The sequence below is a fragment of the Cetorhinus maximus genome, chromosome 4, assembly GCF_964194155.1.
Source record: "Cetorhinus maximus chromosome 4, sCetMax3.hap1.1, whole genome shotgun sequence".
NCBI classification, from domain to species: domain Eukaryota; kingdom Metazoa; phylum Chordata; class Chondrichthyes; order Lamniformes; family Cetorhinidae; genus Cetorhinus; species Cetorhinus maximus.
Genome location: NC_135882.1, coordinates 51987796 through 52011326, shown reverse-complemented (window position 1 = coordinate 52011326; position 23531 = coordinate 51987796). Strand labels below are relative to the sequence as shown.

At 40.4% G+C, this 23531-nt stretch overlaps 1 protein-coding gene across 1 annotated transcript in view; it reads right to left on the bottom strand.

Moving 5' to 3' along the window:
• Positions 1 to 2455: 2455 nt before the first annotated feature.
• Positions 2456 to 23531, bottom strand: part of LOC144679617 (exostosin-1-like) — a 188972-nt gene continuing 167896 nt past the window's right edge. Inside the window, exons 9-11 of the mRNA XM_078540186.1 lie at positions 17895 to 18055; positions 14557 to 14728; positions 2456 to 5733 (exon numbers count right to left, since the gene is read on the bottom strand). Coding sequence (XP_078396312.1) covers positions 5548 to 5733; positions 14557 to 14728; positions 17895 to 18055 — 519 coding nt within the window. The 3' untranslated portion in view covers positions 2456 to 5547. The remainder of the gene's footprint in view (positions 5734 to 14556; positions 14729 to 17894; positions 18056 to 23531) is intronic.

Sequence of the window (23531 nt, the reverse complement as noted above, 5' to 3'; positions counted from 1 at the left end):
GGGTCTTGACAGAGCCGATGTAGAGAGTATATTGTTTCTTTGGGAGAATCTAGTACTGGAACCAAAGTTTAAAAATAGGGGGTGGCCATTTAGGACAGAGATGGGGAAATATTTTCACTGAGGGTTGGGAATCTTTAGAACTCTCTTCCTCAAGAGGTGGTGGAAGCAGAGTCTTTGAATATTTTTAAGACAGTGCTAGATTCTTGATAAGGGAGGGAAAGGTTATCAAGGTTAGGCAGGAATGTTGAGTTGAAGTTACAATAATATCAGCCATTTATTTGATTGAATGGCAGAGCAGGTTCGAAGGGCTGAGTGGCCTCCTCCTGCTCCTAATTCATATGTTCATACAAACAGCCACTGAATGAACTCTTGCGGACAATTGCGTTCTCATGACACATTTTCCTGAGGACATTCAGCTGCTTGTTGATCACTCTGCCCTAGCCTCAGAACACTTGGCCTGACAATAAGTCTGAAAAAAAAAAACAGGTCTGGTATCAACCTGCCCCTGGCCACATACTCCAAGATTCCACAGTCACCATCAACACACCGCTCTTCAGTACTCCACCCATGGTCAATTAGGAATTTTCCGGAGACTTGAGGTAGCCTGTGCAGAAATTGCAAGTCACCTGACTCTCGGCAGCCATCTCAGCAGCCTTTCGATTTCCATTTTTTTTTAAAAAGGCAATTCCCAAAAATTCTATATTGAATAGAGACCATGTTTAAAGTTATGAATATGACTTGCCTTTTGCTATCTTGGGAATATCCTCTCCAATAACGCCACGCTGGATGATGAAATCAATTGTCGTCTGGTACAAGCAAGCTCAGCATTTGGCAGGTTCACTCACAGATTTTTGAAAAAGCATGGAGTTTGTCTCAGATTAAAGATCAAAGTCTACCAGGCAGTGGTTCATACATCACTTCTTTGTGGGAGACACTTGGGTACCCTACTGGCATCACATAAAACAACCAGAAACATTCCAAATTCGCTATCTGAGATTGATTTGCAACATCAGGTGGCAGGACCAAATCCCTAACACTGAGGTTCTTGTAAAGTGCTGCATACCTGGCATTGAGAGCATGCTCAGAGCTCAGCTTCACCAGGTTGGTCATGTGGTTTGCACGGAGGATTCCCACATACTAAAGGCCATTCTGTACAGCGAGCTGAGCACAGGAACCTGCAGCACAGGACGTCCAAACTTAGAAATAAAGACAATCTGAAAGCCATCTTCAGAGCTTGCAAGCTGGATCTCAATACATGCTAAAGAAATAACCTTGGACAGACCCAAATGGAAAGGACCGTCATCAAGAGATTTTGACATTTGAGGACAACAGAGCCCAGTGCCTTCATTGACAAAGCCAATGCTTCCTTCCATTCCTCCGACACTGACTTCATGTGCAGTATTTGCAACCGGTTGCACAAATTGGGCCTAATGTCACATGAGACGACATCAACCTAGACTGTAAACCGGTCTTTTTCTTTGTTGAATACTCATCTGTCGAAGCAATGGGAGAATCCATCATGTCCATTCAGGGGGGAACTCCACCCATGGTCAATCAATTAGGAACTTTCCGGTGACTTGAGGTAGCCTGTGCAGAAATTGCAAGTCACCTGACTCTTGGCAGCCGTCTCAACAGCCTTTTGATTTCCATTTTTTTTTTAAAGAAGGCAATTCCCAAAAATTCTATATTGAATAGAGACCACATTTAAAGTTATGAAAATGACTTGCCTTTACTGTGCAAGATAAGAGTAAATAAAGAGGCCAATAACCAGGCAGACAAAGTAATTGACGAAAGAACCAGAGTCGACTTGAGCGAAATCTTTTTTATGCAATGAATAGCTAGGATTTGGAATGCACTGCCCGACAGACTAAATAGTAGCGTTCAAAAATAGATTGGATAAATACTTGAAAGAGAAAATAATTTAAAGGGATATGGGGAAAGGGCAGGCAGTGGGACTGACTGGATTTCTAACTGAAAGAACTAGCGCAGCCTCGATGGATTGAAAGCCCCCTTCTGTGCTGTATTGTATGATTCCATTTTAACAAGTTAGCTGCTTACCTTCCATATAATCTATCCCTCAGCCTGCAATAAGTTTATTAGGATGCTTGACAAACAGCCAAAAGAGTGTCATCTCTTTAGCAATACAGGTGTTAAACTGACATTTATAATTTTCCACAAGAAACTAAGGGGAAACAAAAAGTTGAAATATGGAACTATTGCATCAGAAAAGGAGGTTGTCAGTCATTTCTGCAACCTGAGGAGACAAAATAAACAAACCATATGATTAGTCTTCCCAGATCCACCTATAAAAGACAATGCCTGAAGAACAAAATGAACAAGGGGAATATTTGCTTACAAGTTACTAGAAAACCACATGAAGCATAAGTGAGGTCCAAAGAAAATAGTAACTAATCCTCAATAGTGACTAAGAAAATTAAAATATCAAATCACAGAGTATTATCAAATATCATTTATTTTTAACAAAAACAAATCTTACAAAATTTCCACTTATTTTCTAGTTTTTTTTTAATCATTTATATCTATAAAAGTGAACCAATGTAATACTACTAATTACAGAGGCAGAAACTTGGGGTATGTGGGGTATGAGGGTTAATGGAATACTTTGTGTGTGGACAAACTCATTATAAATAGGCAAAATTAATAACCGTAAAGAAACATGCAGCACTAGAACCTGTACCCTTGGGACTGAAAAGAAAAACACCCCAGGAATGTCAGTAATCATCTAATAATTATTCCAGTGCTCTTGAAGCAAAAGGTCCATCTTAGGGAAAAAGAACTAACGACACAACATTCTGAATCGCCCTAATATAGCCATTTCTGCCTCTGGGTAAGACTTGAAAACACGGTGGGACTGGATTGAAGGTTTACATAGAAAGTTTTTTCTGTATGTGCTATGGAGGTCTTAAATAGCTTTTGCGTCACTGGAGTGGCTCCAGAGAGATACAGTTCCAGTTTTCTGTACAGTGAAAAGGGCCACATTCAAACCCAAATCTTTGATTGCAATTCACTGAGCGAAATGATTCATATGACTATTTATTTTAAAAAAAATCAAGTCCTAGCTCCTTCCCACAACACCGAAAAATTTAAAAGATTTCAACTTTGCTCAACAATAACAGTAGGAAGCCATTTTATTAGGGCCCTTACATTTAAATATATCGGAATTAATATTTTTTTCATAACTGAAGTTATTCCAAACTTGGTAACAGCAACCTCAACCCACTTCAGCAGATAACCTGATAAATGTTTACTCCTTAAACCTAAAAATGTAAAATTCTAAAAGGTTGGTTTAAAGTTCAAACAAATTAAATCTACAACTTTTGAATATAATTTACAGTACCTTTCAGTGCTTTTTTAAAAAAAAATCACATTTACTTGCCAGAATTTCTTCAATTGCACTGATTATTTAATTGAAGATTCATATTTTTATACCACAGATAACCACCACCTGTCACTTATGCAACCAATAACTTGCAGGAAATGTAAAAGAATTAAATATGGAAAATTAGTTAATAGGTAATAAAATAATCTAGGGATTTGATATCTAAAGCTGCTCTCTTTCTTGAATTTATAACAATCAGTCCTCAATTTTGCCAGCTTTTTTGCAACTCTACTTTCCTCTCTGCTTTGTTTGTAAATTTTATTGTATTAGTCCAAAGCACAGAAGAAAAATAGACATTCCAAATGCATAAAATGGATCAACAAATAGCAAAGGGATTATGTGGGGGAAAGAAAACTGCAACTGTAATGCCTCTGGAGTGACTGCAGTCCAGCATGTAAACTCTCCTTTACCAGAGCTAGCTAGCAATAATTGTGACATACAATTACATCAGTTTACATTTGTAAATGTACACAAAGAATAGTAGCCAAAAGGAAGTGTGCAAAAGCTCCCAAGCTACACAAAAAAATGAAAAACAGAAAAGCAGCAGAAATGTAGTGAAAAAACAAAAATCCATTTTACGATATTCATGTTCAATAGCACAGACATATTTAACTTGCAAAAGTTTCTAAGAATACAATTAAATTAACGAAGATATCTGTGTATCAGATGGAAGAGTCTTTGGTGATACTATCTATACAAAGGCTACTTTTGATGGAACTATAACGGTTTGAAAGCTAATGCAGTAAATCACAATATATGGCTTTGTATTCTCTCCACTCCTCCGTAGGTTTAATCCCACTAACTGTGTGTAGTTGTGTTATTCCAACCAGTAGGGAAATTTTTTTTTTATATATAAAGCAATGAGACACTATGAAAAACATTGGAAATATGTTAGAAAACCTCAGAAATGTACATCTTATACAAAATAATTTTTTGTTTTGCTTTACAGTTAACCATCTAATTATTCCCACGTTGCTTTGTCGATCAGTTTAGAACCGTACACTATACATAATTCTGTCAGATTAATAAATATACAAGATTATGTACATTATAACAAGGCCCATTTTTCACATCCTTAATTATGAAATGTCTAAATGTTGATTGGAGATTCAGCACGCGAGATGAACTGGGATTTCTATTAAAATAAATGAATTACAGATATAAAAACTAGGCTGAACCATTATTAACCAAAATAAAGTGATTAAAAGGCCACACTCAGCACTCCTTCAAGTCTTCAGACATTCAAGTACCTGTGAGCAAAGGCTAACATAGCCCTGCCATTTAAAAAATAGAACTTTATTTAGAAACAAGGATCTACCCCTTGCATGAGCACCATATGTGCCATTCACTTTAAAATACACACAGCCAATGTTTTAACTCCAAAGGTCAGCCCAGTGACCCTGTAAAAGCCATACAGGAAGTCATCTGTAAGGCATATTAACATGCAGATATGTGCACATATTTCAATTAGCAATTTCTATTTGCGTGGCAGATTCCCCCGCACCCCTCCCCCCCGCCCCCTTAGCTGATGAGGATGGAGTTCCTACATACACAGTAAAGGGTTATCCTGTAGTGAGTATGGTTGTTTTTTTAAAAAAAAACTTTTGCATGCTAACAGTAAACATGGCAACCACACGCTCAGTCATGACAGCCCCAGTGCCCGTTCCTATACAAGCCTGATGGCTACCCACTCCAAACATTGTTCACTTTTCCTAATGCAAACTCAGCTTAAGTGGTATAAATTAGCCTTAAATTAAGTGTAGGCCAAAATTTAAGACACTCGATTGTGATTAACTGAATAGTGTTTCACTTTGTTCTTCACAGTGCTGATGAAATTAATTGTTCATTGATCTTCACACTTTCAATTTATGGACTTCTGATTTATGTTTCGCCTGTCAGAGTATCAGGCCTGTCACTCAGGATTGATAAACCGATAAAAAAATTAAATCCTAATGGTCATATAGATCTCAGTCAGTCAATAAGCCGACAGCCGAAATCCTCTCGAGTCAGGAAAGTCTGTCGGGTGCAACAAAGGGTAATAGCCAAGAGTCACCTTGCACAGAGTGTTATTTACTGAGCTCAGGATGGACATTCTGTAGGCTGGTTTTAATCGTAATGCTGTCCAACAATCAATGACTGTGTGTTTGTTAGAGTCGCTCAATGTCCCGATACTTCTTTCTCAGTATGGAGACCTGGTCTTTGAAGAGAACTGGGTCAAGTCTCATCTGGGAGTGGATCAATGGCATGGATCCAAACCAACTTGCAAACGTGTTCATGCAGGTCTGCCGCTGAGCAAAGTGATCAGGATCAGCCCATCGGGAAGCTCTGGAGGACTAAAAAGTAAAAGATGAATCACATATTTACCTGGACTCAAATGTAGGGTGTAAACCGAGTTGTCATCTACATGTTACAATTAAAAAACAATATACACAATAGGCATTCAGCTTGATAGAAGAGGAGAAAAGAAAAAACAGTAGGCCCATCAACATCTGAAGAGAGAAAAGGCAGGTTAATCTTTCAGGCATCGGCTCTGTCAACACATCCTTTTTATCTTTACTCCTTCCTCACAATCACTTTTCTTCTCAGACTGTTAGTATTAAAAATACATTGTTCTCCTTCATGTTTGTTTCTGTTTTCCAGCTGGGTTGGGGAATAATTTTGCCTGGTTCCATTCTTATCTTACCAGTTGAAGCCAGGAAATGATCTGCAATGGCTTCCCTTCTGGCCCCCAAACCCCTGGGTTCTATCCTAGACGTCCTCCACATATACCTGCTGTCACTGACATCATCCAGGACACGTAACGGTCCACATGTATGCTGATAATACCCAGCTTTACTTCAGCACAACCGCCATCAATCCCTCCACTGTCTCTGATTTGCCATGATGCTTGTCCAATATCCAGTCCTGGATGAGCATAAATTTACTCCAACTAAGTATTGGGAAGACTATTCTCTTCGCTCCCTGCCATAAACTTCATTCCCTAGATAATGACTCCATTCCTCTCCTTCATTGTCTGAGGTAGAACCAGACTATGCCTTGGGGTTCTACATGACCCTAAGATGAACGTTCATGTATCGTCTTCATCTCCAAGACTGCCAACCTCCACCTCTGTACCATCACCTGACTCCACCCTTGCATCAGCTCATCTGCTGTTGAAACACACATTCCAATGTATTCCTGTTGAGCCTCTCATCTTCCATCCTGCATAACCTTAAGCTGCCCATATTCTAAATTGCACCAAATCCCATTCACACATTGCCTATGTACTCGCTGACTTACACTGGTTCCCAGTTTGGCAATGCCTTCATTTTAAAATTTTCATCCTTGTTTTGAAATCTCTCCATAGCTTTGCAGTTTCTATCTCTCCATCCAACTCTAGACACAGAACATTCCGATGTCTGCACTGCTTCCATTTTGGACTCCTGAACATCCCCAATTTTAATCCCTTCACAATTGGTTATGTGCTTTCATCTGTCCAGAACCTAAGCTCTGGAACTCTCTCCCTAAGCCTCTCCCAACTGTCTCTACCCCTTTATGGCTTTCCTTAAAGCCTATCTCAATAGCTCCTTATATAGTTCAATGTTAAATTTTGTTTCACATTGTTACTGCTAAGCTCTTTGGGACATTTTAATATATTTAAGGGGCTATATGTAAATGTGAGCTATTGTTTTACATTCCCCATCAATGCTCTCTTCTCCTTGTTATGGCATGGCGGATGGTAAGTGCTGAGCTGTTCAAATCCCAGAAGGAAACTTGAAAGAGCTGCCACAACTGCTTTGCAATTTTTATTTTATTTTGAGATACATGCCTAGAATTGAGTAGTAATGAGTCCACCGAGATATGAGGTTTTTTTTACAAAACTAAATTAAACATTAAAAGATTTTAAGCACATATACAGGTCTACAAATTACTACTATAATAACTCCTAAATCCCCTAATTAATCTGACTCCCAGTTACATCTCTGTTAAGGCAACAGTAAAAACGAACAAATTTCAACAGACCCAGGCAAAGCACACAACACCCTGGACAATGATATTCAAAGTGAGTTTCTTTAGCTTCGGTTCCTGTAGACTGCAACTTGATGCACAGAGCCTGGAGACTTTTCATACTTGTATTAGATCTTAGAATGCCTTCCTCCTTACACATAGCCTCATCTCCTTTATACATGTTTCTCCCTTTTTAATGTAAATTCCATTGTTCCAATATGTTTTTGCAACTACTTTTTCCATAATATAAATCTTTCATAGTACTCATAATATCAGTAAACTTTGGGAAAAATAAACACACTATTTGGCTTAGCTTCTTATGGCTGGGTGTAACGCCTTATCATCTCTTTGAAATTGAAACTAACCTAATTCATCTAAAAATGCAAATGTTCCTCACACCTCACATTCTAAAACTTCAGCCATGTTTATGTATTTAGCATTTCAAACCTAGCTTCCCTTTTGATAACTCAAAAGCTCCAGACCAGCTGCCTCCAATTCAATTAAATCCTCCCACACAGATAAACTAATTCAAACCCCACTATTAACCTACCTTTACAATAAATCACAATAATATTATGAAAATTATTATATTTTTCATGACAACTTGCTAAATGATCTCTAATTAAAGGACTATGCCAAAATTGTTAACTTGTATTTCATTTTTGGGTGTTGATTGAATGACTGCGGAATTTGTATTTTTTGTTTTCATTTCCTTTTTTTTTTTAAAAATAAAGTTGTTCATCTACCATGTCAAGATTTTTACATTTTGTTTCCAATTTCCCCCTTTCTTGCTAGGAGGTACCGAATCTCGACAGTATCAATCTGTATAACAGATTATCCCATCATAGAGGGCATCACAGTCAAGCCTGATCTTGTACTCATTTTATGTCCAGACATACACTTCCCATCAGCAGTCACTGGATGAAAGCTGTAATTAGATGCCAAGAGGATGGATTTCAAGTTTCTAAGAAAAGAGGCAGCAGAATTGCCCCTCTCATTTGTACTTATTTGTCTTTGCGAAGTAAAACATGCAAATAAGGAGCGTCTCAGATTCAATTGCATATCTGTGCTGAGTTAGCTCATCTCAACTGGGGTGATGGTAAAGGTGTTACAATTGGACCCGTGAGTTGCAAAGGAGTGCAGGAGGATCCAGAGAGAATTGGCCACAGTGATTTCTTCTGAACATAATGCAGTGAGGACTGATGGAAATCTATTTGTTTGTGCAGGACTGGCTTGGCTCTGGAGACCTTTGCAGTTCAGTAACCAGATATAGTCACTGTTAAGATTCCCACACAAGGAAGGATCAATGACAATTTGCCAGCACAGAGACAGAGAAAAAGGGCTATAAATTCATCTGTCCCAATTTCTGGTCATGGGGGCGCAGCTTATGGCATGCTTACACCTGTTCAGATTGAGGTGGGTAAATCTTAAAGGGCAAGTTGTCTCATAAAGGGAAGGGAGAAACAAGGATTGATGCAATGTAAACTCTTTCAAACTGAATGCTAGCGTAGACATAGTGATGTGGTTCTGGAGGCAATAGTGGTGCAGATGAGCACTATGGACGATGCCATGGTCCTGCAGGAGACCAGGAAACCCTCAAGGACCACCCTCAGAAGGAAATGGGAGCAGGTGACCAGGAAGTGTCAACTCCCCAGAGTCTGGACTTACCTCGCAGTAATGCCACGAAGTCTAATGACCTCATCTGCATGGTCAATGTCACTGAATGCATCGTTACATGATATCTCCTAATTACAACAACCCCAGCCTCTCACACCACTCAATGTGCCATATCCCCATCATTCACCCTGCAGCACTTCCAGACAGTCATGATTATGCCTAACAATTAGGTACTTCACCTCACCCTCACAAACCTCCCAACACTGCCAGCCTCACACCCACCTCCCACTGTCTGCACATACCTCCAACTATTTCAGCAATGGCAGGCACATCAGTCAAAGGTTAAATAACTATTAAGATAAAAGCAAAATAATGCAGATGCTGGAAATCTAGAACAAAAACACCTGGAAAAACTCAGCAGGCCTAACAGCATCTGCGGAGAGGGATACAGTTGATGTTTCGAGTCCATATGACCCTTCATCAGAACTAAGACATATAGAAATGAGATGAAATATAAGCTGGTAGAAGGGGGGTGGGACAAGACATCTTTGGCAGTCTCTTCTTGGCCTCCACCTATCACTGGCCCCCTATCGAGCTCTCCTGTCCCACCCCCTTCTACCAGCTTATATTTCATCTCATTTCTATATGTCTTATTTCTGATGAAGGTTCATACGGACTCAAAACGTCAACTGTAACCCTCTCCGCAGATGCTGTCAGACCTGCTGAGTTTTTCCAGGTATTTTTGTTTTTGTGTTAAATAACTATTGGCATTCTGCCCTTTTTCTTGCAGGGCAAGGTGGCACACAATAGAAAGGAGCTCAGCAGAAATAGGGGGTTGGGGAGAGCAAGTGGAAACAAGGATACCTGCATTTCCTAAGCCCAAAAGAGATGACTCTCAACATCAAATAAAGCAAATATAGAAATAGGAGGATCGTGCATATGAATGTATGGTTGAAGAGATGATGCAGGAGGGGGTACTTTAGATTGCTGGAACATTGGGACCAGCTCTGGGGAGATGGAACCCGTACAGGCCAGAAAGGGTTGTACCCAACTAGAGCCAGGACCAATTTCCTTGCAGAAGTGCTCTTCAGGAGGGATATAACTAATTCGGCAGGTGTGGGGGAACCAAGAGCTAATGTACACAAAGAATTGGGAGAGACAGCACTAAAGCAGGAAATAGGAAGGTATTAGTTGGGGGTCAGAGTAATGATGTCTAAATTGAGGTTACTGTCCATGTATATGAACATTTGGAGTGTGGTAAATGAGGTTGGTGAGCTGCACGTGCACATAGCCGTGTGGAAATATGATGCAACGATAACGGAAACCTGGCTCAAAGGACAGGATTGGGTACTACATATTCCTGAATACAAGGTGCTCAGGAAAGATTGGGAATGACAGGAAGATGGAGAGGTATCAGTATTGATTACCCAGAGCACTACAGTACTGGAGAGAGGGGATGTCCTATAGGGGTCAAGGATAGAGTCTATCTGGTTAAGAGCTAAGAAACAATAGGGCTGCCATTATGCCACTGGGTGCGTTCTATAGGCCACCAACTAGTGTGGAAGATATAGAGAAACAAATTTGCGAGGAAATTACAGAGAAGTGCAGGAATTGTAGAGTTGTTAGAATGGGGGACTTTAATTATCTGAATATAGACTGGGGTAATAGTAGTGCAAAGGGCAGAGAGGGTCAAGAGTTCCTAGAGTGTGTCCAGGAGAATTTTCTACAGCAGCATGTTTCCAGTCCAACGAGAAAGGAGGCATTACTGAATCTGTTTCTTGGGAAATGAGGTCAAGTGGATCAAGTGTCAGCAGGGGAACATTTAGGGGACAGTGATTATAGTATCATAAGGTTTAGGTTGGCTATGGAAAAGGACAAGGAGCAATCCAGAGTAAGAATAGTTGAGGGAGGGCCATCTTCAATGGGTGAGAATGGGTCTAGATCAAGTAAACTTGAATCAAAGATTGGCAGACAAAACTAATTGAACAACAGGTTGCCTTTAAAGGTACATTCCCACAAGGGGGAAAAGTAGGGCAAAAAAAAAACCCAGAGCTCCCTTGGATGATGAAAGAGATAGAGTAAGATGGAGCAGAAAAAGGATGCATATGACAGATGTCAGGTGAATAATACAACTGAGAATCAGAATTGATATAGAAGGCTCAGAAGGGAATTGGAAAAAAAATGAGAAGCAAAGAGTATGAGAAGAGACTGGCAGCTAACATATAAGGGAATCCAAAAGTTTTCTCATAGGCATCTAAATAGTAAAAGGCAGGGAGTGGCACTAGATGAGTTGTTGCAGAGAGCTGGCACAGACACGACAGGCCAAATGGTCTCCTTCTGCGCTGTAAACATTCTATGGCTCTATCATGGTGCTGGTTGTGACAAGCCCATGGCATTCGATATCGCCGAGAACTAATGGCAACTTCCAGCCTTATGCTCCTTCTCAACTCCCAGCACATTCTCATCCTACTGTCTGGCATGCTAAGCGAGCTGATGGTGTCGCTCTGGGTTGCTTGCCTCCCATCCCATCCTCCCCATTCTGAGTTCCTGCTTTCAGATATGCAAGAACTGCTGCCTGTGTAGCCACAGGAGCCCAAGGTAAAAAGGAGAGAACAACAGCACTGCACTGAAGAGGCCCCATCACTTGATCTGATACTTACAGCCACCAGCTCAGACATTGGTACTCCACTTACCTTGGAGGCTAGTATAGAGCTGAAATCAGCACACTGTAGTCACTGAGCAGCAGTGGGCTGGAGCCAGGCCAGTCGTAAAGGATGGTTTATTTACCAGCCCACCAGAGTGCAAAGTGGCAGACAACAGGCAAGTACTGCTGCACAGAACTCAGATGAGGACATTAATGGGGCGGCATACAGGAGCACGCCGAATGGACATGCACATCAAGATGTTGAAGGCATTGACAACCTCCTGTCATTGTCAAGGAGCATAGAGGACTCTGCTTCCAGTTTGGCAGAGGGTATGACGTGGATCTTGCCCTCTCTCCAGCCTGTGCTCATTTCCCCTGCAATGCTACAGACCCAGCAATACTGCCATTACTGCTCCCATACCTGCTGTTGCAGCCTTTGTATGGGCATGCCACCTAACGTTCTGCCATCCCTGTGCAGATGAAACAACATTCTTTGGGAAATGCATTAAAACACCTCCAAAAACACTCGAGTGCCATCAGACACTTTCCAATAGAAGCTGTTCCATAAATTTTACTCGTCTACAATCAGGTTGCCTGGGTCTTTAGGAAATGCTGCTGCAGGGTCCATCTTGCTGTGGACAAAGCAGGCATTTCCAGGACCTGTGTTGTCCAATTTTGCATCACACCATTTGCCTGTGATGTCAGGATATTGCTGCTTCCAGGTGTTACTTGTGTGTGGCAATATCAAAGATAAATGCTGCGCCAGCTGTGCGAGTAGTGGCCTGTGGTGCCACTTGCCCCACAAGGAATCAAGGTGAGTCTGCATAGCGAGAAATAGCGCTACTTGAATTAATTTTATGGCCATTATCTTCAAGAGAGAAGACAATTGACAATATTAAAAAAAAACCTTGAATTCAAAACATTTTGAAGGAGTAACACGCACAGTGAAGCCTGTAGATGTACTGTACTTGGATTTCCAGAAGGCATTTGATAAGGTGCCACATCAAAGATTATTATGGAAAATAAAAGCGCATAGTATAGGGGGTAACATATTAGCCTGGATAGAAGATTGGCTGGCAAAAAGCAGAGTGTGTGCATAAATGGGTCTTTTTCTGACTGGCAGGATGTGACGAGTGGCGTCCCACAAGGGTCTGTACTGAGGCCTCAACTTTTTACAATTTACATCAATGACATAGATGAGGAGACTGAAGACATGGTAGCTAAATTTGCAGATGACACAAAGATAGGTAGGAAAGTATGTTGTGAAGAGGACATGAGGAGGTTGCAGATGGATATAGATAAATAGAGTGGGTGAGAAAAGATCTAGCAAATAGAGTTTAATGTGGGAAAATGTGATGTTCACTCTGGCAGGAAGAACAAAAAAGCAGAGTATTACTTAAATGGAAAATGGCTACATAATTCGGAGGTGCGATGGGGGCGGAGGGGGGAATCTAGGTGTTCTAGTACATGAGTCACAAAAAATTAGTATGCAGGTACAGCAAGTAATTAAAAAGGCTAATGAAATGCCATCCTTTATTACAAGAGGAATTGAACATAAAATATGCTTCAGTTATACAAGGCATTGGTGAGACCGCACCTTGAATAGTGTGCGCAGTTTTGGTTTCCTTATTTAAGGAAGGATGTAAATGCATTGGAGGTGGTTCAAAGGGGATTTACTAGATTGATACCTGGAATGAGTGGGTTGTCTTATGAGGAAACGTTGGGCAGACTGGGCTGTTTCCACTGGAGTTTAGAAGAGCGAGGGGTGATTTGATTGAGGTATACAAGATCCTGAACGGCCTTGACAAGGTAGACGTCCAAAGGATGTTTCCTCTTCTGGGTGAGTCCAGAACTAGGGGGCACTATTTTAAAATTAGGGGTCACCCTTTTAGGACAGAAATGAGGAGAATTTTTTTTTCTCAGAGGGTTGTGCGACTTTGGAACACTCTGCCTCAGGAGGTGGTGGAGGCGGGGTCATTGAATATTTTTAAGACAGAGGTAGATTGATTCCCTTGCCTAACAAGAATCTAAGGTTATCGGATTTAGATGGGATTGTGGAAGTTGAAACACAAGGGGATCAGCATGATCTTATTAAATGGCAGAGCACGTTCGAGGGGCTGAATGGTCTACTCCTGTTCTTATTTTTCACAAAAGCCACAAACTTGGGTTTTATTTTATAATATCCATCCAACGTGTCACCTGTGGCTCAGTGGGTAGCCCTCTCACCTCCGGGTCACAGTCCCATTCCAGGGCTCGAGTGCAAAAGTCAAGACTAACACTTTAGTGCAATATTGAGGGAGCGCTGCGCTTTTGGATCAGGCCAATCTGCCTGATCAGGTCGATATAAAAGATCCCTTGGCACTATTTCATAGAAGAGCAAGGGAATTATCCCTGGTGCCCTGGTCAATGTTCATCTCTCAACATCGCAAAGAGAGATTGTCTGGTTATCATCACATTACTGTTGGCGGAAGTTTGCTGTGCACATATAGGTAGCCGCATATCCTACATTACCATAGTTACTAAACTTCAAAAGTACTTCATTGGTTGTGAAGCACTTTGAGACATCCGGTGTTCAAGGATGCTCCATTGTTGAATACATTTAAGGCTAGGCTAGGTAGATTTTTGGTTTCTCAGGGAAGCAAGGGACATGGGGAGATGGCAGGAAAGTGGAGTTGAAGCGCAAGATCAGCCATGATCATACTGAATGGCGGAGCAGGCTTGACAGGCCAAATGGTCTACTCCTGCTCCTATTTCTTGTGTTCTTCTGAAAAGCACTATATAAATGCAAGTCTTTCTTTCAACCTCTAAACCTAGGTATTGCATCAGGCTTGAAATTCAACAAATCCAACTCTCAGACCATAAAATCCATGATGCCTGAATTCCTTCACTTTTCACACAATTACGTTACCTGCTGCATCATTGTTTCTTTATACTGCTTTTTCTGAGTGACTTTAACAGGAGGCAGCTTGGTAACAGCTGAAACCAAGAAGTTCATTAGGATGTCTTCACAGTTGGCCAGTTGGTCCACCATGTTTTTTATACTGGAAGGCAGGTAATATGTATACAGGTAATGGTAGTACCTACAACAATAAAAGCATATGCCATGGAATTAATCATAAATATCTAAAATCCATACAATTACTTTTAAAACTTTACAACTGTGAACATCTTGTTTCTTTTTTATATAAAGAAGTAAAATGATTCATAATTCATGTACTTTACTTAAGTACAACTCGATAATCTGGCTGAACTGCAAAATTAATTGGTGAAAAGGGAGCATACTCAAGACTGTTTCCTTGACACCAGAGGTCCATAATCATTGATAAAATTGTGTTAGAGCAATTTCACCGACACTAGGTTGCTTAGTTAAGAACTATTTAAGCAGAAAAATCAATGAAAGAAAACATCAAAGTTACTCATGGGGTAGAGGGAGGAAGAGGCAGGAGAAGGGGTGAATGGTGAAGAATATTAATGATAACTTAGTTGCTCAAAGTTTAAGACTGAAAAGTTTTTACCGAAGTGTAGAATTTAAAAGTGCAAAGCAGAAACCAATCTGAGTAACATGGTCACTGGATAATTCACAAGTGTAGAAGAGAAACATGAAATTCATGTTGTGTGGTTAACATTGTTAAGAGGTTGATTTAGTTAATAGGAAATTGCAATAGAATTTCAAAACTCTACCTCTTAAGTAGACTTGAAATAGAAGTTTTCATTTTAAAAAAATACTTAATTTGAAATGTGAGCTATGAGACAGAATTATATTTTAACTTAAATTCTCATCAATACACTAGCTGAAAGGGACACAGGAATGTCACTTGATTTAAAGTGTAACTGTAATGCTAACTCGAAGCTCTGCAGAGTAACAGAAAGTCAGCACAAATGTTGCCCAACTATAATAAATCCTACATATGCTTATTTATACTACCGTCGTACAGGCATGGGGATTTGCAATGCTTATTTAACTCTGACAAAATCAGTGGGAACTTCCTAGCTGCTGCATTCAACATTTAGATTTGTGATGCACATACACTGAAGTTAACAAAAACAACCAAAATCTTGTCTTTCATCATAAAAGGCACTATAGAAATCAAGCAGTATCAAGACTTGGTTGCAGCTTGCATTTGTGATTATAGCCCAGGTCTTGTATTAGTCCCATCTGTAATGGAGCATTGAGGTGGATACCATTACAGACCCCCACAACTTCAGCCATTCCCGTTTACCCTGGACAGCTGCCTACAGTGGGCAAACCATTTCTCATTATGATTCTTGTCAATTACAAAGGCACGGCATAAACCATATTAAGCGTACTGGCTATTTTGAACCAGCAGCTGTTTGCACCTTGTTAAAGTGTGATCGCCTGCCATTAAGGGCTGTTCGTGAATTTGTCTGCTGTTACAGTGGGCTTCATTTGATCTATTCCCTAAACCTAAAGCATTGCAAGTGAAAGCAACAGGCATATTTAAAAGAGCAATCTCCAGTTCATTCTTTGTAATTAAGTTTATAATGATTCTGGCTCAAAAGGCAACTTTTAATGATTGATTGGTCTTAAAGAAATCAACCCCTTGTAACACTCTTTCCCTCATCAGATTTCATGGGAAAAGCTGTAAGGAATTTATATGGATTGTTATTCAAGTTTTGTCAGTTTCCCACCCAGTGCCCAGCAGATTATAAAATTCTCAATTAAACTTCAATTGGCATCAAAAGGGAAGCTATGCGAAAAATATTCCGATCATTGACCTTGCAAAAAATGTAAACGTAAACTTTTCTGCTGCATCCTCTGAAGAAAAACTTCAGATCCTACAACGTTCTGATAGGGCTCCCTTTCATTGGGCAGAATTTTGCCCTTGATGGGCGGGCGGGCCCGACTGACTTGGCGGCGGGCGGACAGCCGATCGCCGCCGCCGAAATGGGTCCCGCCGCCATTTTAAGTGGGCGGGCCAATTAAAGCCCATCCAGCGGGCTGTCCGACGGGAAGCGCTATGCGCTTCCTATGCGGGCGGGGGGGAATTCCCCAACTGTCAGAGTGAGCTCTTTTGCACATGCGCGTGAAAGAGCACACATCTCCCTGAGGCAAAGTGCTGTCTCAGGGAGATCGCTGAAAGGCTGGCAAATGTAAAAAATAGAGCAATAAAAAATTCATTAAATGAAAATGTCAGACGAGATGGGACATGTTAATGAAATAAACAAAAACTATATTAAATGTTTTTAAAACCGATATCAAACCTCATCCCGCCACTGGATCAGGTTTGTAAAAAAATCACCTACCCGCCTGCCCGTTGGGCCCGTGCGCCGAGCCTAAGTTCGCACGGGCCCTTCAAAATCGTCGACAATTGGCAAGTTAAGGGCCTTAATGAGGCCTTTAGTTAAAGGCGCGCGTGCGTCCCACTGCTGTGCGCGCCCGCCGACCGAAATATCGCGATGCCGCATGCTGACGTCGGAACGCTCGTGCAACATTTTAAGCGTTGGCGTATGGGCTCCACCACTCGCACGCCAGCCAGAAGATTCTGCCCATTATCTCTGGTTTGAGCAAAGGGCAATTTATAGCTTCCAGTTTTTATGTATAAAATCTTGACTTTAAAATTTATTAAGACTAGTTACGTGTCCTAGAGTATCTGATTCCAACACCTTTCCAGATTGTGCATTCCAGATCATAAAATAATATCTCCTTACTTCTCCTCTAGTTCTTTTGCACAGGGTTTTAAATTTATGACCCTCTAGTTACCGACCCACATTATTAAAGCTTAATATTGAATATCTCCGTTAGGTCTTCCCTTAACATTCTCCACTCTGAAGAGAACAATTTCAGCTTATTCAACCTCTTCACATAACTGAAGTCTCTTATTTTGGTATACTTCCTCTCTACTCTCTCCAAGGCTTTGATATCCTTCCTAAAGGGTAGTGCGCCCAGAATTGTACACAATACTTCAGCTGAGGCTGAACTGAGATTTGTAAAGGTTTAGCATGACTTTTTTGGTTTTGTATTCAATGGCACTATTAAAAAATCCATGCATCTCCTGTGCTTCCTTAACTGCTTATCAACTTGCCATGCAACCTTCAAAGATTTATGAATATATGACTATGTGCATTAAAAGAAAGATATAAAACACTGTGCCACAGATTAGTTGGATAATGACTTGCTGGATTCCCCAAATGGTAGAATTCAGCTTTGTGGAAAAACATACAAATGTTTATTGTATAAGAGAGGGAGTTTGTAAGCAATGTTTTGCTGCCTGCCTATGTACATACCTGTGGTAGATAGCAGCGCCTGTTAGGACCATGGAGTAATCATTGGTCCATTTAGATGTGTACCCCCATCTTTCCTTTGTGCTGTCCCAGAAATGACTGCGAGCTGGGTATCCTACAATTCTCTCAGGGAAGCTTTGCCACACGATGAAGGCAAAATCCACCTAAAAAAAGATGAAGCCAAAGTCAATTTATTAAAAATTAAGATTAATCAACCTTCATAATAATGATAGAAGAGGAAATGCTAAATTCATGTGCAGGTGGTTCATGAGGGCTATAATCTTTGTTTTTAAAAACTGTGAAATAGACAAAGATAACTGTCACTTAGCAGGGGTGTTAAAATAAAAAAAAACATTCAATTCCCAGGGAAATAAATCTGTAGAACATATTTCAACAGTTTTTTTTCCTAGACTATAAGCTATGTCAAAATTTAGGTGAAGCATCTTCTCTTCTAAGGTTGAATACCTTATCAATCTATTTCTGCAAAATCTGTTCTCTTATGATACATGGAGGGGATTGGATGACATTTGATAGTTAATATTTTCAAGACATAGTGCAAATACAAAACTTTCGAAGCACAACTGTAAACCCGAATTATATAAAATAGCATAACAGAGTACAAAGCATGGGGCATTTATTCAGGTTTCCTTGAACTACAGTAATGTTTATTTTTAACTGCTCCAACACAGATGAGTAGAACAGGCCTGTCTTTGGAGAAGTTTAGAAGAATGAGAAGTGATTTCATTGAAACACAGAATTCTTAAGACAGCAGGCTGCAGATTCTCAGAGGTTGCTTCCTCTGGCTAGAAAGCCTAGACCTAGGAGGTCATAGTCTCAGGATAAAGGGTCATCCGTTTAGGACTGAGATAAGGAGAAATTACATCACTCAGAGGGTTGTAATCTTTGGAATTCTCCAGTCCAAATGGCTGTGGATGCTCAGTCATTGAGTATATTCAAGGCTGAGGTCGATAGATTTTTAAGGCACTAAGGGAATCGAGGGATGACGAGGGTAGTGTAGGAAAATGAAGTTGATGTAGAAGTTAAGCCATGATTTTATTGAATGACAGAGAAAACTAGGTGTCGTAAGGCATACTGCTGCTCCTATTTACGTACTTACGTAAGATTTAAGGCAAGGTTTCACAGAATGATGTGGGAGACCGTTTTGTTTCATGCTGTTCTAGGTCAAAAACATTAAGGGCTTATGTCCAGTTTAGAAATATATCCACAATCCCTGTTCAAAAACAATGTGGGATACCTATGGCAATTAAAAAAAAAAACGAGTTCGAGGAGCTCCTGAATTTCTTTGTCGCCTCCCTTTACCTAGCCCAAAATTCTTTAAGGCTGCTTCTTACCTCAACCTTGAATTTTTATCTCTCTCGTTTCTCTCCCATCTCCTCTGATGCTCTCTCTGAGCTCATCTTATCCATGAGACCCATCTCCTGCTCTCTTGACCCTATTTCCACTAAACTACTGACCAATAGCTTCTCTTCCTGGCTCGCAATGCTAAATGACACTTAACAGTTTATTATCTGACTTTGTTCCTCTCTCTTTCAACTCTGCCGTCTTCACCCCTTTTTCCACAAAAACAATCTCTGACCATTCCATTCTAGCAAACTACCATCCTATTGCCAACCTCCCAATCCTCTCCAAAATCCTTGGATATGTGGTTGCCTCCCAAATTAGAGTCCATCGTTCCTGGGATTTCATGTTTATATCCCTCCAAACAGGCTTTCACCTATCACAGTATTGAAATGGCTCTTTATCAAATTTACAATCAATACCCTGTGTGACTGTACAAAGGCAAACTATCCTTCCTCATCCTTTTTGACCTGTCTGCAGCCTTTTACACAGCTGATCACACTATTCTTCTCCAGTACCTCTCCACCATTGTCCAGCTGGATGGGACTGCACTCGCCTGGTTCTATTCTTATCTATCCAATCGTAGCCAGAGAATCTCCATTGTGGATCTCTTCCCATTCTCGGATAGTTACCTCTGGTGTCCTCCAAGGGTCTATTTTTGACCCCCTCCTATTTCTCATCCACAGGATGCCCCTCGACGATATCATAAGATGTCAGTTTCCACATATACGCTGATGACATCCTCACTTTACCTTTATCAGTTTTACCTTGTGATCCCTCCACTGTCTCTAAATTGTCAGACAAGTCTGACATTGAGTATTGGATGAGCAGAAATTTCCTCCAATTAAATATTGGGAAGACAGAAGCTTTGGACCCTGCCACTAACTCCATTCTTCTCTCTGGCAAAATGTCTGAAGCTGAACCAGACTATTTCAAACCTGGGGTCATTTTGACCCCGAGATGGGTTTTCAAGCAAATATCCATGCTGTCACCAAGAGTGCCCGTTTCCACCTCCGTAACATCGCCTGACTCCACCCTGTCTTAGCTTTACTGCTATTGAAACCCTCATCTTTGTTACCTCCAGACTTTACTATTCCAATGCACTCCTGGAAGCCCTCCCACATTCTACCCTTGTAAGCTTGAGGCCATCCAAAGGTCTCCTGCCCATTTCCTAACTTGCACCAAATTCCATTCACCCATCACCCCAGTGCTCGCTGACCTACACTGGCTCCGGGTTAAGCAATGCCTTGATTTTTAAAATTCTCATCCTCGTTTTTAAATCCCTCTAAGGCTTGGTCCCTCCGTACCTCTGTAATCTCTTCCAGCCCTAAAACCTTCTGAGATATCTGTGCTCCTCTAATTCCAGCCTCTTCAGCAACCAGATTTTAATCACTCTATTACTGGTGGCTGCGCCTTCAGGTGCCTATGCTCTAAGCTCTGGAATTCACTTCCTAAACCTCTCCATCTCTCTAGTTTGCTTTCCCTTCCCTACTCCTTAAACCCTAACTCTAACCAAGTTTTTTGTCATTTGCCCTACTGTCCCCTTTTGTCATATTTTGCTTTATGATGGCTCTGTGAAGTGCCTGGAGACTGTTCTATTAAATTAAAGGCAACATATAAATACAATTTATCAATCCTTTTATAATTCCTGACTACGTCCTATTTTATAAAAATACTTTTTCACGAAAAACCATTCTCAGCTAAACTATAGGGAATTTTAAACACTACATATGGTTTATACTGGAATAAAAGATGCTGGCAGGTCGCTTACTGTAGTGATGCACAACTGCAGCCTCCTCGCTGATATACCAAGGGCTAATAACAGTGCATTTTATTCAAACTTGTGTGCAAACAATAACCATTATAGATATATTTGAATATAGTGTTTTATGGAAAAACTAAGTTCACAAAACACTGTCCTGGGACAAGATATATTTCATCATTCATAATGCATGGCACTTTAATCTAGCAATTTCAATATTTAAAACAAAAATGAATAACACGTTCAGATTTAGGATTTTAATAATAGTATTGAAATCTCATGGAAGAGCTGGGGAGGTGTAAGGAAAATTGATTCTTCTGCATAATTAAAACACCAAAGTAATTAAGGACAAAATGATCAAATGACCTTATTACCATTGCATAATCTGCCCACACCCTACAGATATTGTCGATAGATCAGTAATAGGATTTTAATTAACAATATTCCTCCCATTGCTAAAATCCAACCAATTTTATCTACATGATAATGTCACTCAAATGAGCTATCCTCAAAGCTATCCTGGCAGCAGACATCGTAATTAAGATAAGGAAAGATGATTATGGATTACTGGTTGACTTTTTGTTGTAAATGTTATATAATAAAATGGTTGCTAAAATCCCAATAATTAATTACCCAGATAACTCAGCACAACTAAATTCAAATGGAAAAGTTTTCTTTTTGTATTTGACTCTTCCCTTCAAAAAGTTTTCAAAATTAATCTTCTGATGGATCACTGAACTGTAATTATCAGGAATAATGGACGTATTTTTCTGTCCCTTTTCAGGTGCTCTAAGGGCCAATTGTAATCCAACTGTTGACCAGGTGGACATTGGCACTTTGGGGAAAAAATGCGACTTTGTAGTCTGTTAGACCATTACTACAACATGGCGATAGAAGTGTATTAACATGCTTGAAAACAGCTTTTTGGCTAAACCAAATACTCTTCTTCTTATTGGCTTTGCTTTTAAAAACAGTTTTCACAGAGTTGAAACTACAATTAAATTATTTTTGTTGCACTGACTATATTACTGTGTATGATGGTTATCCACTCAGTAGAATGAAACTTGCCATAATTTTTGTTCCATCCTTTTGGCAGCAGCAATCCAGTTTGCAAACAGTCAGCTGCAGCTTGGTACTGAGCAAAAAACATGCCCAAGTTTTAAAAATAAGAATGGCAACTTCCAAAAAACAGAAGGATAAAGAGGCTGCTGGATAAACTAATGAACACATATATTGCATGTTGCAGTAATGGTCTAACAGAGTACAAAGTCGCATTTTTTCCCCAAAGTGCCAATGTCCACCGGGTCAACAGTTGGATTATAATTGGCCCTTAGAGCTCCTGAAAAGGGACAGAAAAATACATCCATGATTCCTGATAATTACAGTTCAGTGATCCACTGGTGAAAAATGTGTAGGCAGACGCAAGTGGGAGCAGGGCTGGGCTCAGTTCTGTGGCTTTCCATGATTGAAAAGCTTGCTGACTCTCAGTGATTTAACTCGGGGCTTAACTTTACATCTTTAGCTGATAGGATAGGAGTGGTGAAAACTTGAAAAAGAACACATACATAATACTGGTGTGCAATTTTCCAAAATGCAAATACTCCTCGAAAATCCATGAAACTCCTGCTTTCCGCATCAGAGCATCAGAAAACATTTAGGCTGCAAAATTCAACTCCATAGCACGCTGGTTTCGGTGCTATGGAAGTCAGCTAGGAAAAAAATGGTGGTGGCCCGCTCCCGACGACCTTCTGACACTGTCCATGCCAATCAATATGCTGTGGAGGGTGACAGCATGGTGGTCTCATGAGCACATTGGAAGCACTCCAAACAGACTGTGATGTTAATCAGTGTTTAATGCTGCTTTGGCGCCTGACCTACCATTTTGAACTTCGCTGTCATGTTAATGCCCTCCCTTAAGCAAGCACATCTGACCATATGAATTAGGAGGAGTAGGCCATTCAGCCCCTCAAGCCTGCTCTGCCATTTGATAAGGCCATGGTTGATCTGGTTGTGGCTTCAACTCCACTTTCCTGTCTACTCTTTTACCTTTTGGCTCCCTTGTCAATCAAGAATCTGTCTAACTCAGCCTTAAAAATATTAAATTGCCTGCACTGCTCTCTGGGGAAGAGAATTCCACAGATTCAAGACCCTCAGAAAATATTACTCCTCACCTCCGTCTTAAATGGGAGACCTTTTATTTTTAAACTGTCTCTCCTCATTCTCTCATAAGGGGAAACATCCTCTCAGCATCCACCCGGAGGATCTTAATTGTTTCAATAAGACCACATCTCATTCTTCTAAATTTTAGTGGATACAGGCCCAACCTGTCCACCCTTTCCTCATAAGATAACCTCTTCATCAGGAATCAGTTGAGTGAACCTGCTTCTAATGCAATTATATCCTTTAAGTAAGGAGACCAAAACAGTACACAGCTCTCCAGATGTGATCTCACCAATGCCCTGTACAACCGTAGCAAAACTTATATATTTCAAAACCCTTACAATAAACATTTCATTTGC